Source organism: Theobroma umbraticum, unplaced genomic scaffold, assembly GCF_002168275.2.
Source record: "Theobroma umbraticum cultivar Fairchild unplaced genomic scaffold, ASM216827v3 scaffold_130.0, whole genome shotgun sequence".
NCBI lineage: Eukaryota > Viridiplantae > Streptophyta > Magnoliopsida > Malvales > Malvaceae > Theobroma > Theobroma umbraticum.
Genome location: NW_018397264.1, coordinates 1,074,002 through 1,092,227, shown reverse-complemented (window position 1 = coordinate 1,092,227; position 18,226 = coordinate 1,074,002). Strand labels below are relative to the sequence as shown.

General features: G+C 35.7%; 2 protein-coding genes across 22 annotated transcripts in view; both read left to right on the top strand.

Annotated features, from left to right (window-relative positions):
- The first annotated feature begins 397 nt into the window (after window positions 1-397).
- Window positions 398-11,171, top strand: LOC110422171 (putative disease resistance protein RGA3). Of its 21 annotated transcripts, none has more exons than XM_089784384.1 (10): window positions 398-4,622; window positions 4,720-4,809; window positions 4,923-5,061; window positions 5,760-5,948; window positions 6,247-6,343; window positions 6,434-6,611; window positions 8,900-8,929; window positions 9,101-9,178; window positions 9,624-9,767; window positions 10,406-11,171. In XM_089784384.1, exon 1 carries the CDS (start codon window positions 635-637, stop codon window positions 4,568-4,570), a length of 3,936 nt encoding a protein of 1,311 aa, XP_089640510.1. In that variant the 5' UTR covers window positions 398-634; the 3' UTR covers window positions 4,571-4,622; window positions 4,720-4,809; window positions 4,923-5,061; window positions 5,760-5,948; window positions 6,247-6,343; window positions 6,434-6,611; window positions 8,900-8,929; window positions 9,101-9,178; window positions 9,624-9,767; window positions 10,406-11,171. The 21 variants fall into 21 exon arrangements, with proteins under 21 accessions (XP_089640510.1, XP_089640509.1, XP_089640508.1 ...); XM_089784383.1 differs by having other exon boundaries at window positions 9,610-9,767; XM_089784382.1 differs by having other exon boundaries at window positions 8,900-8,943.
- The window catches only part of LOC149526836 (uncharacterized), an 11,679-nt gene continuing 3,910 nt past the window's right edge, over window positions 10,458-18,226 (top strand). The window contains 8 exon segments of the mRNA XM_089784397.1: window positions 10,458-10,521; window positions 10,628-10,719; window positions 15,401-15,561; window positions 15,670-15,801; window positions 16,125-16,209; window positions 16,320-16,487; window positions 16,588-16,660; window positions 16,663-16,775. Of these exon segments, the coding sequence (XP_089640523.1) occupies window positions 10,458-10,521; window positions 10,628-10,719; window positions 15,401-15,561; window positions 15,670-15,801; window positions 16,125-16,209; window positions 16,320-16,487; window positions 16,588-16,660; window positions 16,663-16,775 (888 nt within the window).

Sequence of the window (18,226 nt, the reverse complement as noted above, 5' to 3'; positions counted from 1 at the left end):
ATAAATTAATAATAAAAAATTAATTAATAAATCAAAAAATGTCACTTGACCCTAACTGGTTTTCGACTTTTCCAACCTTCAAAAGAAAGTAGACAATCACTTTAAAAAAACGAATTAAATGTTAGAACAAGACAAATAATCTAACTCCAACTTGTTATAAATAATGAAACCCCAATTTACTATGTAGATCATAGAAGTAATTTAGATACACCCATAGTATTTTATTTTTAGAAACTCTCAACTGAGGAAAAGAAAAGCTCCGAAAGGAACAAAAGGGTAGAAAATGAAAAAGACCAAAATAGGCATACAAATCAAACAAAGACAAATTAATCCGGGCAAATATTTATTGAGAATCCAAATAAAACAACCCATGCGCGACCCTCAAGGGGCGCATGTGCGTACCGACAAGCAAAAACACCTCACAGTCAATGAAACCAACCAAAACAGCGTTTAAGGGTTGCATATTTTAATCCAGCAATTGAGGGGACCACGTACATTTCAAGTGGCCGTCGGCATGTGCATAAATCAAGCACGCGGATTCGCGTACCTAACGTCGAAAAGAAAATAAATTCTTCTTCCAAAAGCAGCCTCTTTCTCTACATTCTAGTCCTAGAGATTAAAACCTATTGAAAAAATGGCTGAAGCTGTGATCGTTGTTGCAAAGGGAATAGTTTCCGGCCTTAGTTCGGTTGCTTCTGAGCAAATCAAAATTGCATGGACTTTTGGAGATGAGCTGAAAAGGCTTCAAGGTTCATTGGCTATGATTCTGGATGTATTGCAAGATGCAGAAGACCAGCAAGGAAGTAAAAGGGCTGTTAGGAGATGGCTGCTGAAGCTTAGAGAAGTGGCTTACGAGTCTGATGACGTTTTGGATGAGCTTGTTTATGAAGATCTACGAAGAGATGTCGTGACAAATAAGCCTATGTGCATCTTCGTGTGGAAACAGGTGTGCGACTTCTTCTCTCTAACCAACCCTGTTTTATTTCACTTCATGATGGCCAATAAAGTTAAACAGATCAATCAATCTTTGGATCAAATAAAAAATGAAGGATTTGTTTTGGGACTTCGTAATAGACCAGTTGGCAGAATTACTGTACTCGGCCAAGACATCTACGAGACTGACTCCATCCTCGATTCTGGACCTATAATTGGGAGGCGAGATGATGTCTCAAAGATCGTCAACATGCTGAGTAGCATGAGCAACCAACATGAGATCTCTGTCATTTCCGTAGTTGGTATGCCAGGCCTTGGAAAGACAACCTTGGCTAAAATGGTGTGTAAGGAAGTAAAAGAGAAGAACATGTTTGATGTAGCAATTTGGGTGTGTGTCTCTTATGATTTCAGTCACCAAAAGATTCTAGGAGGAATGTTAGAATCTCTGGACAGAAGTGCTGGTGGCATGAGCAACATTGATGCAATACTTTTTAACCTTCAGAAAGAGTTGAAAGACAAAAGTTTTCTTCTAATTCTTGACGATGTGTGGATTGAAGATGACCAAAAGTGGCGCGAATTGAAGAACCGGTTGTCAAAAATTAATGATAATGCAAATGAATTGTCCCTACAAAAAAGAGACAAAGCTAATGCTATTGTTGTAACCACTCGTAGCCACAGGACAGCATCCGTTGTGGAGACATCTCCTGATCATAGACATAACTTGGAGAAATTATCAAAGGAAGAATGTTGGTCAATCATCAAGGAAAGAGCATGTCGGATCGGAGGAGCTTTGGTAAGTGTAGATCTAGAAGAAATAGGAAAGGAAATTGCAGAAAAATGTGGAGGTGTGGCACTACTTGCAAGTGTCTTAGGAGGGACCCTGGGTTTTGCCAGGAGAAAAGAAGACTGGTTGGCGATTAAAAATAGTGATGTTTTGAAACTAGAAAATAACGATGAGGTTCTACCTAAATTGAAGTTGAGTTTTGACAACTTACCATTTAGTTTGAAGCAATGTTTTGCATATTGTTCCATCTTTCCTAAAGGCCATGTTATTGAAAAGGATCAATTGATTCAGCTTTGGATGGCCCAAGGTTTTCTTCATCCTTCTGAAGAAATCATCTGGTCTGAAGAAGGAGGTGTTGCAGAGTTGGAAGATGTTGGTGATAAGTTTTTTAATGGCTTGCTATCGAACTCTTTATTTCAAGATGTGAAAAGGGATACATGTGGCAATATCAAAACTTGCAAGATGCATGATGTAGTGCATGATCTTGCGCAATTTGTTTCAAAATCAGAATTGATTGCTTCTAAGTTGACTTCTAAGTTGACTACGGATCCCGCTGAGCAAAAGAAAACGTTGACTACCGCTATCTCTGATCATGTTCGACATTTGAATGTTGCTTATGATGAGGAATTGGTGCCAAAGATCTCAGAGGACGTAGCTGGAAAATTGCGGTCTTTGTTCTCCAAAGTTAATGTCTTCAATGATGCGTTGAGAGATTTCAAAAGTTTACGAATTCTAAACTTTTGTGATGCTATGATCAATGACTTGCCAACTTTTCTTGGCAGAGTCAAGCATTTGAGGTACTTGGATGTTTCTGGAACCAGCATAACAGAACTACCCCAATCCATAGACAGACTGTTCAATTTGCAAACATTAAGATTCATGCATTGTAAACATCTGGAAATGCTTCCGGAGGGTCTGGGAAACTTAGTAAGCTTGAGACATATTTATTTCAATGATGAAAAACTTATGCCAGTTCAGATCGGGTGCCTAACTAGTCTTCGGACGTTGCCATTATTTGTTGTGGGCGTGGAAATTGGATGCCAAATCAAGGAGCTGGGATGTTTGAATCATCTCAGAGGAGATTTGAAGATATGCAAGCTTGAGTATGTTAAAGACGGAGAAGAAGCCAGGGGAGCAAATTTGCAAGCGAAAACAAACATATACAAGTTGATATACGAATGGAGCTCAAAAAGAGAAAGTTTTGACGATGATGAGGAAGTGGCAATAAATTCAGATACCGACTGGAGCTATACAAGCTTCAACTATGATAAAGAAGTGTTGGACGACTTGCAGTCTTACTCCAGCGGCATGGACGAACTATCGGATTACTTGGGTGAAACCTCAAATCTTCTTAGACAATTAACGGACAGCTCGGAGTATTCCGATAGGAGCTATGTAACTAGTAAGAGGCTCCATCATGAAGAAGTGTTGTACGGCTTGAAGCCTCCCACAAGTTTGAAAAGTTTGAGTATAAAGAATTTCAGGGGTGAGTCCTTTCCTCCGTGGATGTGGAGGAGCATCAGTATTAATAGTACTGGTAGTGATTCATTTTTGCTGGACAATTTAGTGGAATTGAATTTATTCAATTGCATGAATTGCCAAAGTCTTCCAAGTCTGGGGAAATTGCGCAATCTCAAGATTCTTGCAATAAAAAAGATGAACAATTTGAGGCGCTTAGGTAGTGAATTTTATTGTTCTTATAATGGTGGTGTCTTTGGAGTATTGTTTCCGGTACTGAAAGAACTCACCATAGAAGGTATGGAAACTTTGGAGTCATGGTTGGATCCAACCATGTTCGATGGTACCAGATATTCGGCGTCTGTGGGGGACTCAACCTTAACAAAAGTATTTCCTTGCCTTGAAGATTTGACTATTGGGTGCTGTCCCGAGTTGCAGATGGTTCCAATGATGGGCGGATTACCATCTCTTCAAACGCTTAAAATATACTCTTGCAAGGAGTTGATTTCTATAGATGACGGACTATCTGCATCAACTTGTCTCAAAAAAATAAATATACAAGTTTGCCCTAGTTTGGAACACATACCAAGCGTCGATCGGCTCTCATTTCTTACGGAATTAAAGGTGACCAAGTGCAGCGGATTGTCGTCTCTACTAAGAGGGATCTCAGACTGTACTTCTCTGGAGAATTTGTCAATACGTGATTGCACTGGTGTGGCAAATATTGGTAGCTTAGATGCACTGTCCTCTCTGAGAATATTAGTTCTAAAGAAATGTGAGGACCTAAGACAGCTACCACATGGGTTGGGATCCTGTACTTCTCTTGAACAATTGGACATAATCGGTAACTTCAATCTGCATCTTCTTCAAGAAGAAATAAGGCAATTGCCTTCCCTTCGTTTCCTAAATATCACCATTTGTCCAAATTTGAGAACAATTCCAAAAGGGTGGCTGGGCCGCTTCAGCAGCTTGAAAGTATTGACAATCGGTGGCTTCAGCGAAGAGTTGGATGAATTCCCAGGTCTCAGTTCCGTCGGTTGTCTCCCTGCCTCCCTTGATTATTTGTTATTGTTAGGATGGAAAAGACTGAGGTCTCTGCCGGAACAACTTCAGCACCTTAGTGCTCTTAAGCGATTGGAGATATGGTCGTTTGATGGATTAGAAGCCTTGCCCGACTGGTTGGGAAATCTCTCGTCTCTTCAATCCTTGAAAATCCACCAATGTGAGAAACTGATGTGTCTGCCATCCGCACAAGCTTTGCAAAAACTCACCCATCTAAAGAGGCTTTTTATTCACAATTGCCCCAAATTAAGTGGAAGGTGTGCCATGGAGAGTGGCCCTGAGTGGTTCAAGATTTCTCGCATTCCAGAAGTCATAATTAAAAATGATGACTGATGATTGATCCCGGTGTGGCAAATATATGTTACCTCAACAACGTTGAAGTGAGGTATGTATAATCACTTAACCCTCTTTGTCCCATCTCCTATTTACATTTTCATTTCAAATATGATTTCAGTTTTGTTATTAATCTTTTTCTTTTTCAGGTGCAATGTCCTCGCTTGTATAGGCGATCCATCTCCTGGAACATGAAAGTAGGGGATAGTGGATGCTCCAGCAATTTATTAACTGGTTAGGTTGACTTCATTTTCCCTTTTGTTGTTTTCCTATTATTTCCTGTTCTAAACTCTTGTATTGACTTTTCTTCTTTCCTTTTGTTTCCTTCTTTTTGGATTGGACTACACTGAAGCAGAGGAAGGGCAGAACAAGTGGTACAAGAATTAGAGATATCAAGGAGTGACATCAGTAGCACTATTGTGCTTCCTTAGCATATTTACCTGAGCTGGAGGAGTCCGGGTTTTATAAAGAAAATACTTCCTAGTTGTGAGGTGAGCATTTGCTTGTGGACTTCCCATGCCATTTCTTGTTTAAAAATAATTTACAACTTACAATACTTTTCCTCTCATGCAAAGTTATTGATGCAGGCTGGCCCATATTTGACTGGTTTGGTTAACTCAAAACAAATGGACTAATTCAGATGTTCTAATATCCTTGCTAGATGTAAAAACTGGGATTTCTTGTTTATAGATTTATTCCTCCAGGTCCTTCTTTTTCTTTTCCCTAATTTGAAAACCGTGATGAAGTAGGCTGAATGGAATCAATTTCCAGACTAAGCCACCAATACATACACATATAAGAATCTTGTTGTGACCCCTCTAAAGTCAGATATTTGTCGAGATTCACCTTTGCTCTTCATTTTTTAATTCCTTCTGGGCTTATCAGGTATTTTAATGAGTTTGAGGCAATATGAAACACTTTTACACCTCTTGCTTTTTGAAACATATGGATGACTATCTCCATTTAACCATATCTTTACCAATTATTTAGCATTAGTACACACATTAGGAGTGCAATCTTATGTCTGGATGCAGGGTTTGGGCTACCTACAATGTTTAATCATCAGCCTGTTCTTTAGGGAGCTCTTTAATAGTATCAGTTTGGAGGATTTCCAATATATCAACCCTTCGATATTCATTAGAACTAATTTTGTGTTTCTGTGTTCTAACTTTAACACTTCTATTTGCAGAATTGAGTGGAAATCAAAAGTTTTGATGCAATGGGAGTTTTTTGAAGAGTACAGTATATGGAACATCCGCTTTCAACTTCAAGGCTGTCTTTTGATGTTGCAACAAACTGAAAGTCCCCCAAAATAGGAGAAATGGACATCTCATCCAGTCACCGGCTTAAGTACCGTAATTGGTGTGTCAGCGTTAAGGTAAATAGCCAGCATCCGAATTGATAAAAGTTAAGCCTATATAATGAATTTGTTTCAGTTGATGATTACGTTGATTATACGTACACAATTACATTCTCTTCTTTATCCCACTCACTCCCCTGACTCTTGAAATTGTCATTTTCTACCTTTTCTACCACCTTCACTCTTGTAGATGTAGATGGCACCATAAAAATACAGAGCTGAGCATATTTTTTTAGCCCTTTAGTTGCAATTTATGTCTTATTTGAAAATATTAATCAACTTATGACATTAGCTTTCCTTTTATGCAATGCTGTAGGGACAGAGTAGTTGATTAGGTCAGGGTGTCCTTCACTGTACCCAAATGTTCCTATGAATCTGTAGCTTATACTCGGGTACTGCTGCCATCATGCCAGGCAATGCTTCATTTGTTATAACACCAAATAACTTCCTTTTGATTTATTTCCTTCCTTTTTGTTTCTCACTTTTTGTTGCTGCTCGGACAGAATTTGCTCCAAGAGAGAAAGTGAAGTTCTAGCTGCAGAACTAGAAAGCTAAAGACAAGTCAGGTTGGAAGCCCAAACCTAAGAGGGGAACTTTATGCTCTTCCAGAACAATCAATAAATAGAAGAATTTGTTCCATTTGGAGAGGCAACAGTGCAAGTTTGGACGGATTTCCTCTAGGTAACTTCCACCAAGTTGTCTCATAAGTTATTTCTTTTTCTCTTGGGAGTCAGAATCTTAGTTACCTTCCTATATTTTTGTTTTTACTACGAAAGAGAGAGAAAAAAAATGAGTGATACTACTTGGCCAAATGACTCTGGCTGAGTACTTGGACCTTTATGGGCATATTCCAATAAAAGTTTTCACTACTTGGTTCATCAATTGCATGAAGGTATTAGGCATCTTGGTTAACTCGAATGGCATTACGAACCACTCATACAACCCTTCTTTTGTTTTAAAAATCATTTTCCACTCATCCCCTCGTCTAATTTGAATATGGTGGAATTCATTATGAAGATCAATCTTTGTGAACATGTTAGCCCCATATAACCTATCAAGCATGTCATCTAGCCTAGGAATTGGAAATTTGTATCTAACAGTAATCTTGTTGATGGCTCAACTATCTACACACATCCTCCAACTCCCATCCTTCTTTGGGGTTAGTAAAGAGAGAACTGCACATGGACTTATGCTCTCCTAGATATGTCCTTTGCGTAGGAAGTCCTCCACTTTCTCCTTGTGAATCTCACTCGCTTTTGGGTTTATTTTGTAATGAGGTAAATTTGGTAAACTAGCACCAAGAATCAGATCCATACGGTGCTGAATATCCCTCATGGGTGGTAAACCGTCAGGTGCATCTTTTAGCATCACCTCACTGAATTCTTCTTGCAACGATTTGATTGCTTCTAGATGCTCTATTATTTTTTGATCCTCTTTAATTGAAAACACCTGTTTCATAATTAGAGCATGCACCTCCTTTGACTCATCAAAAGCAGTTTCTAACTCATTCTCTGAATGGGTAAGGGCAAAGAAAGTTCACTTCTTCAATTTAGAAGCTTTGGTTTTGACACTTCCTTTCATTGGAGCTAAAGTAAACTTGTGCATCCTTCTCCAATCCGTAGGTATTTTTTTTCCCATCATGCTATGCTGTAACATCAAATTGCTAAGGTTTACCAAATAAAAAGTGACAAGCATCCATATTCATAATATCAAAAGATACCTCATTCCTGTATTTGTCAATGGAAAAAGATGCCTTACACCGTTTTGTTACATGAATCCTCTTTATTGCCTTAATTTAGCCAATATTGTATAGATTGGGGTGCTTTTTAGCTTTAAGACCCAGACTCTCCACAGCATCCTTACCGATAATGTTCTCAACTTCCACTATTAATAATCATATCAAATAAACGGTTAATGATAGCGCACCCAGTTTGAAATAATTGATGTCGCTGGGTGTTATCCTCCTTATTTGGAGATGACATCATTAGTCTTACCACATAGTTCTGCCCATCATCATAATCCCTATACTTGTCATCATCCCCATCTGGACCATAGCAAATCTCATCATCCTTTTTTGCTCGTTCCACCACATGGATTGCTTTTCTGAGAGGACAATCATTGTATCTATAGCCACGTTGATTGCATTTGAAACACTTTCTTGGGGTTGGTTTAACATAGGGATTTGCAACGTTCTGCCCCTTTTTCGCATCTGTCAACTTATGCTTTCCGGTTGCCTTTTCTTTCTTGTATCGATCATTGCACGATTGATTTATTTTTGTCATTAGATGCTTTATAATTATCCTTGTTGTAACTTGTGCAAAAATAATTAGATTTGTTCTTTTTCTGCAACATCAGTTTACCCTTTAAAGTAAAATTTTGTGCTTTAAATAAATTTCGCAATACGTGAACGCTTATCTTGTCTTTAATAATGGGCTTCAACCTTTCCAAATATCTGGCAACCTGTTGCCCTTTGGTTTTTGTCAAGTCATTTCTCTCAGCTAGTCTTATAAATTCTGCAGCATACTTATATACAATTTGCTGACCTTGATGACATCTCTAGTATTTTTTGAACAAAATTTGCTCATAATCAAAAGGAAGAAAATCCTTCTGTGATAGTTGTTTCGTCTTGTATCAGGTTCTAATTGGTGTTTTTCTTTTACGGTTCTTTCTAGATTGCAACATTTCCCACCATGCATAAGCTTTACTTTTCAATCTGCGTGGGACAAGTTTCACCCTTTGAATCTCCATATATTTAAAAAATCTGACTATTTCCACAATCTAATGCAAAAATTCTTCAATATTAAGACTCTCATTAAAACAAGGAATATCCACCTTTAATATGAAAGCTTTGATATTTGGATCACCATAATCATTATTTCCATATTCAGCGTATTTCATAAGTTCTATCAAATAATCATTTTTTTCGTCTGAAGCTTCGAAGTTGATTTGTTGTTTTCGTCCGTTTGCAGGAACAAGTCTGCCGATAGACTACACATGAGGTACATCATCTTTGGTACGTGGCCTTTTGTCATTCTTGTATTTGTTGGCACTTACATCTAGAGCATCAAATTGATCTTCAATTTCTTCAAAGCAGTGTTCCAAACGCTTGAATTTGAGATCCATTTGTTGTTCCAAAGCTTTCAGCACCACCCCTTGATCTTGCATTGCAGATCGAGAGGTTTCAGTTTCATGATCTTCACCAAGAGAATCACTGTTTATCATAATTGGGTCACTTGCCATTAGATTGGGTGAGCTTTTCTAACTCTGTCACCAGTTGACGTGGTGAGTTAGTGTGACAACAAATATTTATACTTAACCAGGCATTTAAGGTTGATAAGTAAATTTCAAATGCAGAAACTTACTCAAAATTTTAAAGGAATGTAATGGTATTCAATAATTCCAAAAATTATCTAATAATTAAGTCTAAATGTGCTATTTATAATAACCTAATTCTACTTGACATGCTTGTAAATTTAAATAAAGAATTATTCTATCATAATCTTTCTTAAAGTATAAGAAAAGTAAATTCCTAAATCTAGATTTACTTATTGTTCAAGTAAATTAAAATAAAAGGAAAATTTTATTATATCTATAATTCTTAATAGAACTCCTAACTAAATAAAGAATATATTAAAATTATGAATATATCCATTTATCATCTTTGGGCTTTTCATTTTAGTTTTGATCACTCAGCTTGCTCCAAGAAGTCATCTGCTAAACTATTTACGTCAATAAAAGTGATGATTGAAAGAAACCGGCATCCAAGTGTACCTATCTCTGCACCGCTTCTCCCTTCCAGATACAGTAGGATAAAAATGGAGTTGTAAGACTAAAGAGGTGAGGATTTGCTTCTCAGTATTTCTTGTCATTGCAATACATATCATGTTTCAACATTTTACTGCACCATTTTGATAAGGGCATTTGTTCTTGTAATTGAATCTTATCGTAGCAGAGTGGCATAATATCGGGATGGAGAGTGGCATTCAATCAAATCCAATTACATAGATTAAGGCACGTACGGATCTAAGATTTAAATTCAGTGGAGGCAACTATTTTAAGTTAACATGGAAAATTTTTCATTGAACACAGTTTATATATATGAATGTATGCATGTATGTATATATTAGACATGCATCACATGTAAGAACATATATAAAAATCAGAATGCCCATTTATACAGGATATAGAATAAGAATGAAGACATTAATCTACCACAATTTCTTCTCATCATATGACAAAAAATCACTCTTATGTACTATTTCATGAGTATTGGTAATAAAACTTTTTGCCATTGTGTTTTGATATGATTATTTCTGCGCATGACCTTCATTTAGCCACTTTGACATTTTTCACTGCTCCATGCTCTTCTTATAAAATAAACACAGCTTCATGCTGTAAATCAAATCTCACAAGCCTTTGATTGCTTACTTATTAATTTTTTTTATTGCGTTGGATTTATCTGTGGACTGTGCCAGAGCAGGGGCAGTTTCTTGGGAGTTCTTAAACGTGGGGGAGAATGATTCTCGCATGTTGACAGATGAGAACAAAAAGGCTTATAAGGATTCAGAGGTATGGCAACGCCCCCCTGAAGGTTGGCTTAAAATCAATTTCGATGGAGCCTTGAAGCAGAACAGTATGGAAGCTGGAATTTGTGGCATAGTAAGGGACAGTTCTGGGGCAGTTCTTGATGGTGTCAGGGAAGAATATTTTTGCTGATTCAGCTCTCCTATCTGAGGCAGAGGCATTGAGGAGGGGAGCTCTTTTAGTGAAGGAAAATGCTTACAAACAAGTGATTCTTAAACTGATTAACAGGTTCTTTCTAAGGAGACACTAAAGAGCGGAAGGGAAATTAAGTAGAGGCACCTCCCAGTTTTGAGAGATGTTGTGAAGTTTGAGATAGAGATCAGAAAATCCAAACTTCTTTTGACTTCGAGAAGTGCCAGTCAAGCAGCAGATTGGATAGCTATCCAGTCAAAAAGAAGCATGTGTCCTCCGAATTGGGTGCAAGCACCCCCCCTCGTCCTTGGTGTACATTTTCTTTAATGTGATTGTCGTAGTTCATCGAGAATTTTATAAAAATCTCAGATAGATGTTCTGGGTTCTTATACTGGCGATGTACTTCTTGTTTTGAGTTGCAATAGATTTTCGTTTTCTCTTGCCAACAATGAAAGAAACTATCTAATAACCTTTATACAATGCAAAATACTGTATGTATATGAAATCCTGAGATCCTTTTTGCCAGATTTTCCATTTTCCTCTGGAAGATTAATTGCTGGTTATAAGTCAACCAAATGTCAGTTTGCCTAGTTAGGTGAGGCAAACCAAAAATAAATAAATAAATAAAGGATTGGATCCAATCCAAATATATTATTTTTCTGAGATTTGTTGTTTCTAACTTCAAAGACAAAGCTGTTTGTAGTTCCAATTTGAACATGTTAAGCAACATTTCTTCTACTGTAAGTAAGAGTACCCTTTTCGGTAGCTCAAACTTGAAATTAAGCTGCCATGTTATTTTGTTTTTATGTTATTTTTATTCAACATGATTTTCAGGATTATTATAAAGGCATGGATGGAGAAGTGGAGGATCTTATATGTAGGTAGGTACCGTTTAATTTTGCAAAGTATTTTTTTTTCATTTTTTCCCCAAACTTGATAAATGAAATAATTTCTGTAAATAACTATTGAAATTTCTTACATTCTGATTATATCAAAAATTGAGAAATAGTTTAAAATAATTGCCAAATTCTATGAAAAAAAAAAAAGAAAAACGTGTTTATACAATTGTCACATTTCCATTTAATAATTAATTAATTGGTTTTTTTAAAATATATCATAAATAGACACATAATAATCTTTTAAAGTACAATATTTGTAGAATAAAAAAAGTTGTTTGCCATATAATAAATCAGAAATTAAAGTATTACAAAAAACAGTGAACCTGTAATGAAATAGTAACTCTATGAGAACTTATATTCTTTTATTTAAATCATGTCATGTAAATTGTAATAATATTTTTTCAAATCAAAAGTCAAGTTGTTGAAGTCAAACTGTAATAAAAGTACGAAGTATATAATCTGCTATTGAGCTGCAATCATCTGGAATGTTATATGCGATCGTCGGTCCGAAATTATGCAAAGATATGTAATGTTTATAATCCTAACACCATTAAAGAAATTAATTAAGTCAGCAACTTCATTACAATATTTAGCATCCCGTAGCAATTCACCATTAAAGAAATTAATCATTATCTGCCAGTTTTAATTAAATTTTATAAACTTGTGTGCCATTAATTCGGAAAGAATGGCTTTTACTAGACAATCGCATACTACTTTTTTCTTTTTTTGGAAGGCATCATTTCATTGATTGAATGGAAACTGTACATTTAAGACAAGACGTTAAATGGACCTGTCAAGAGAACAAAGATACCACCACAGCGGCTGTACAAAAATAGCACCCTTAGCAGATTGGTGCGGGGGACGAGATCCCAATGAGCCAAAAAACAGGGACAAAAGCTATTCAGAGGTATATCCAGAATCACAACGGAAACAGCTATCAAAGATCAAATTATTGAGCAAGTTCACAAATCTCAGGGTACCTTTAAGCAAGAGGGACAGCAGAACAGATTTGTGGAATCAACCCGCTGCATTAGAGGGAAGGGAAAGAGCAACCTGGTTTTGGCTTGAGGCTCCACCAATGATCTAAAATCATAAGATCTAAGCACTGCCTCCTTAGCCAACGTGTCAACCATATCATTACCGGAACGTGGTATGTGAGTAATGCTCCATTTATCAACTTTGGCAAGGAGGGACCAGATTTGAATAACCATTGCTCGCAGTCTCCATGGCACCTCACTAGGGTCGGTAAGCCACTTGACTACATTGTGATTTGTCACACTCCAGTACTAGCACGGAAGAAAAGCACCACTTGGATGCGGCATAGATGGTGGCAGCCTCTCTCACCGCAAGGAGCTCAGCAGTAGTAGAGTCCGCAGCTCCATTGTCTTTAGAGAACATAGCTAGCCCATCACCAGAGTCATTACGTAGAATATCGCCAATACTTGAGTCTCCGAAACAGCCTTTGGAGGACCCGTCAGTGTTGAATTTAAGATACCCTGTTCTAGGCCTTGACCAGGGTGCAAAGACAAAATCTTATAAAAGTAGATTTTGTTAAATATAATGTACACAATGTACATCCTCATAAAGGTAGATTTTCATTTCGCACCAACTCATCTAAACACCATCAAAAAGAGGCCTCCCACTTCCTTCTCAAAACAATCCCAATAAACACCAATATCGTTAACATAGAATACCCCCAGCTAGCATAAACTTGTAATAAATCTGATATATAAACCATTCCCAGGAAAACGTAAGTAACGCAGCTCAATCTATTCTCTAATCTTGATTAAAAGAACAATCAATCTAACAAGAAAACAAATACACAACTTAAGATCAAAACTTCACCGAAATCAACTACCAAGCCCAATTATAATGTTCATCAAAATTCATGGCTTTAACTTCTTCCCCTCAAACATATATCCTGCGGTTCAACCTTAAAATCCATAATAATTTTTTTTATCTTTCTAATGATACTATAATTTTTCTAACCTCTCTTTAATAAACTATTATTTTTAATCATGCGTATTTATTTGCATATATTTTTTTATGTACTAATCCATATTAATTTATTCCTAGACAGACCACACTAAAAATTTCACAAAAAAAAACTAAAAATATAAACATATAAACCAAAAAAAAAATTATATTTATGATTATACACCAAACAAAAAATATAAACATAATGAAATAGTTACTCTATGTCAATTTATATTCTTTCATTCAAAACATGTTTTAAAAAAAATTAACTAGTAATAATTATACATGATTCCACAAATTGTTAATACCTTATTTGTTATACAAGAGTAAAAATATTGCAAATCAACAAGACCATAAACCATCTTTAGTAGCATAACAAGAATATTAAGGTGATTCCATTCTATTCTAGCATCAAGTAACCGAATCACAAAAGGAAGGGAAAAGAAAAAAAGAAGGAAAAGGAGAGAGAAATAGTCACGACCTTCAAGAGTCCAATTCTTGAAGTCAAAATGTGCTATTGAGCGGCAATCATTTAGAATATTACATTGCAATGCCCTGCCTGGTTACCTTAACAATGATACTTGGTGTCAACCATTGGTGATTTGAATTAATTAAGAAGTAGACAATGCCTGAAATTGTGCAAAGATATATAGTGTTTATAATTAAGTTTTCCTGATACCATTAAACTAATTAATTAATTAATTAAGTCAGCAACTTTGACATTATAATATTTAGCATTCCAAAGCAATTCATGTTCTTTTGCATTATATGATCGTAATTGACAGTAAGCAATCATTATCTGTCAGTTCTAATTGATAATATAAACTTGTGTACCATTAAATCAGAAAGAATGGCTTTATTAGACAATCGCACATGTTCATCATTAAGAGTCGCTCAAAAAGATTGACCAATTGAGCTTAAATTAAAAATAACAATAAAATATCTTTAAAAAGAGAATTTATTAAAGAAAATGTCGTGACAAGGTGCTGGCAATGGGTTGACTCATGACTTGGCGTGGGATGCAAGGGCTTGAGGATTAAACTTGACCATCGTATTTGTATTCATGATCTTTTAAGTATTTGCGAATACAGTCGGCTTATGATTTTGGGCACTTAGCAATCATTTTTTCTTGAGTTTGAAGGGCTATATCGAGTATGTCCAAGGTAAGAATCTACGCCTTTATCACTTGTTTTCATGTTGATGATGAACTTTTTCCTTTTCTCTTTGCATTGCATGTATATACATAATCACTTCTAATGAATCTCTTAGATTTAGCCATCTGATGAGAAGAGTTTAAAAATGATGGCAACGAACTACTTGGAAGCTAATTCTGTGCAACAAATTCTAATTTTTAAAATTGAAAGAGATTATGATGTGATATGTTGATATATTATAATTAATAATGACATGACATATTAATTTGATATGATAATATGATCATGTGACATTTTTCATTCCCCACATCAATATCATATCAGTGTCATATATATATAAAATAATAAATAATATTTTTACTAATGATAATTAGTTAATAATTAGTCACAAGAGATTATTTGACTTAAAATAAAAATACATAAGTTTAATTCAATGTAATAAAAAAATAAAAAATTATTTGAATATTCTTAAATAGTTTAGAGACTTTTTTAAGTATTATACTAAAAAAAATAAAAATGATATATCAATAATAAATGTCACTTGTACACAATGTTCATTGAAAAATTTTACCTCGTAATTTCTATTATTTCAAAACTTATTTAAATCATATCAGTCTGAATATTTTTTCACGTTAATTTTAATCCAAATTTGATGGAGTGCGGAGCTGTAATAAAAAATTGATTTCAAAGAACTTTATTTTTTTCCTCTGGGTTTCGTGGACAGGCAAAAGGTGAGAATGTTTGCTCACAACTAGACCACCTATACAATCGTTCATCAAGCATTTCATACGGATTGGAGTGGCAAAAAATCATGTTGGATTATCTGCAAGTAGCTTTGGACAAGCTGAATTTTTCCAAGATTGCACAGAAAGGAGGACCCAGTAAGTCAATCTTCCCGGCAGGACGTAAGGACCGGCTTTACTGTAGCATTGGACTAGGTTGCACTTTAAAATCCACTGATCTTTGCTCTTTTCCTTCTTTTTGGTGTTTCAGAGGACTACTGAAACAATTGCAGGGCTTTCAATGTTGGATGTTACATGGAGGTAGTAATTTGGCTGCAGAAAAGCAGCTCTTTAGAGAGATAGCTACAAGCCAACAAAGGCTCAGTCATCTTGACGAGCAAAGGTAATTAAGTGGCGTCCCTTTTTTTAAAAATTTTAAAATTTTATTATATCTTTTTATTTTTTAAAAAAAATTTAAAATTTATTTTTATAATAATTTTTTTATTGAACGAAATATCCCACAGTAATTAATCAATAATTAATTTTAGTAAATTAAATATTTTCAATCTTAACATGAGTGATTGTTAAAACATGTCTTTATTTTGTATTTTTTTAAGTGATTTTTATTTTATAGTTAACATATAATTAGAGTTATTTGTGTAATTTTTATAAGAAATTTTTTTCATTTAAATTATTTTATATTTTTATCAAATATTGAACTTGTAGTAAGATTGTATATGAACATTATTTTCGTCTCCCAAATGAGAAATCATGGCGCCCCCACTGCACAAGGTCATTTCTACAAGAATATGTAAGAGATAATAATTGCAGACTCGATCATTATTTTAGCTTAATTAATGCACGCTATTTTCGGTTAATTAAATACTGACGATGGGTTCATGACCGGCACTGCTGTGGCAGTTTCGGTGGAATTGTTACGGAAGTAAAGAGAAAGTCAGGTATAGTCAGATGCTTGAAAAGATAAAACAGATTGAAGAGAGAAAGAAGAAAGCTTTGGCTGATTCTGCTATGAAGGGCGAGATTTGGAACCCCTTGACTGTGAGAAACGCTATACAGGAGCAAATCAAAGTAAAATAGTCCTATTCCCACAATTAAAGGCTTAATCTAATAACTGTGCTTCTCTCAAGTTTATAACTAATATTATCATATTTGTCATGCATGCATGTAGCTTGTTAACAAAATATCACAGGAATTAAGACGGGAGAGCGTGATGCCTGCAATTCAGTGTTTACAGGGAGATCGTAGCCTACTAACGAAGAGACATTTGTTTCAGGTAATCAGCGATGGCAAATATGGGCGCATAAGGATGCAGCCCAAAAATGCATTCTTAAAGTGAGGCAACAGTCTGATGAGATGGTACGATGTTTCACACTAAATTTGCTCACATGCATCAATTATACTTTTCCATCCTATTATTTGATTTTCGTTTAATACAAAAAGAGAGTACTAGGACTAAAATGTAAGATTTAATACACCTCGCCTCAATCCAATTCCTTAGCTATGCCCAACTAGTGCCAGTATATCATGCAACATTACCTTCAAGTGCATAATGGAGCCAAAATCGGATAAAGATGTTTACTACATGAGAATATTGACTACAGCGGTGAAGATAATTGCCTTTTAAATATATTTGTCATCCTGATTCCTCTCCATATGCTTCTCTGTTAATTCAGAATGGCAGGTATCACGAATATCTTTCGCTGTTAAGCAACGCTAGAGAGCTTGCTGGAAAGAAAGATGCGGAAGCTCTAAGGAAACTCTCCGACGCGCAGGCAAAACTTTTAATGAAATTGATTCGATATAATTAAAGCTTAAATCCGTTTGCATTTGTGGTTTACTAACACTTATTTCGATTTTTGGATTAGGTCAATGAATTTATGCGTCAGTGTGGAGCCATAAGTATGATGGAACCTTCAGAACTAATTATGAGATTAGTATCAGAAGGTCACTTGATAACTGCCAATTGAGTAGTGGTGGAGAGAGCAGAAACTACGATCAAGAAACACTTACGCACCCAGAGGGCATCAAACCTATCAAACAATGCACATAAATTATTGAAGCAGTAGTGAAGCAACTGCAAATACCAGTGGAAATGCTCCAAGAAATAGAAGTTCCATGAAGAAGAGAGTGTTTAGGCATGAATCAACGGTGAACCAAAGGGAAACGATGAAGAAACCCCTTTCTATGTTTAACAAATATAGATCGATGATCACATACACAAAAAATGTAAATGATATGAATAAAGTTATGGCTTACGTCGTGCAAGATGCTGTAATTGGTTTCTTTAAATTAAATTGTTACTTTCTTAGTGCTTAACAAGGATACTACTTTTGTAATTATAATTTTTTTTTACTCATTTTCCAAAAAAAAAAAGAAGAAGAGCTCAAACACTCTAAATTTCTTTAATAACTTTACACTCCATATATAACCGAGTTACATCTTATTGCAATGTGTTTCATCATGATCAACTCTCCATATATATATATATATATCACTTCATTGGTTTGAGGACCAAGTGCTTGGAATATTTTGGTTAATGGGCTTGGCAATCCTAATCCGTCCACTTGACTCCTCTTTGGACCTTCCCCTTGCTTGATGAGCCAGCTTGAAGTTCATCTGAATTTCGAGGACGTCTCTGACTAACCACCATCCACGGTATTTTGTGACAAGTAAAGTACCTCTATCTCACATCAGACAAGAATAGGAGGTCCTGAGCTCTTCCTGAGCTCTTTATAAGCGGGTGTGCTGCACACCCCTATAAGTCGGTTTATGGGGAAGAGAGTAATGACCCCGTGACAAAGTGGTAT

What these genes read in the sequence shown, in the direction of transcription:
- LOC110422171 (XM_089784368.1), top strand. Translation starts at nt 635, where the DNA reads ATGGCTGAAGCTGTGATCGTTGTTGCAAAGGGAATAGTTTCCGGCCTT.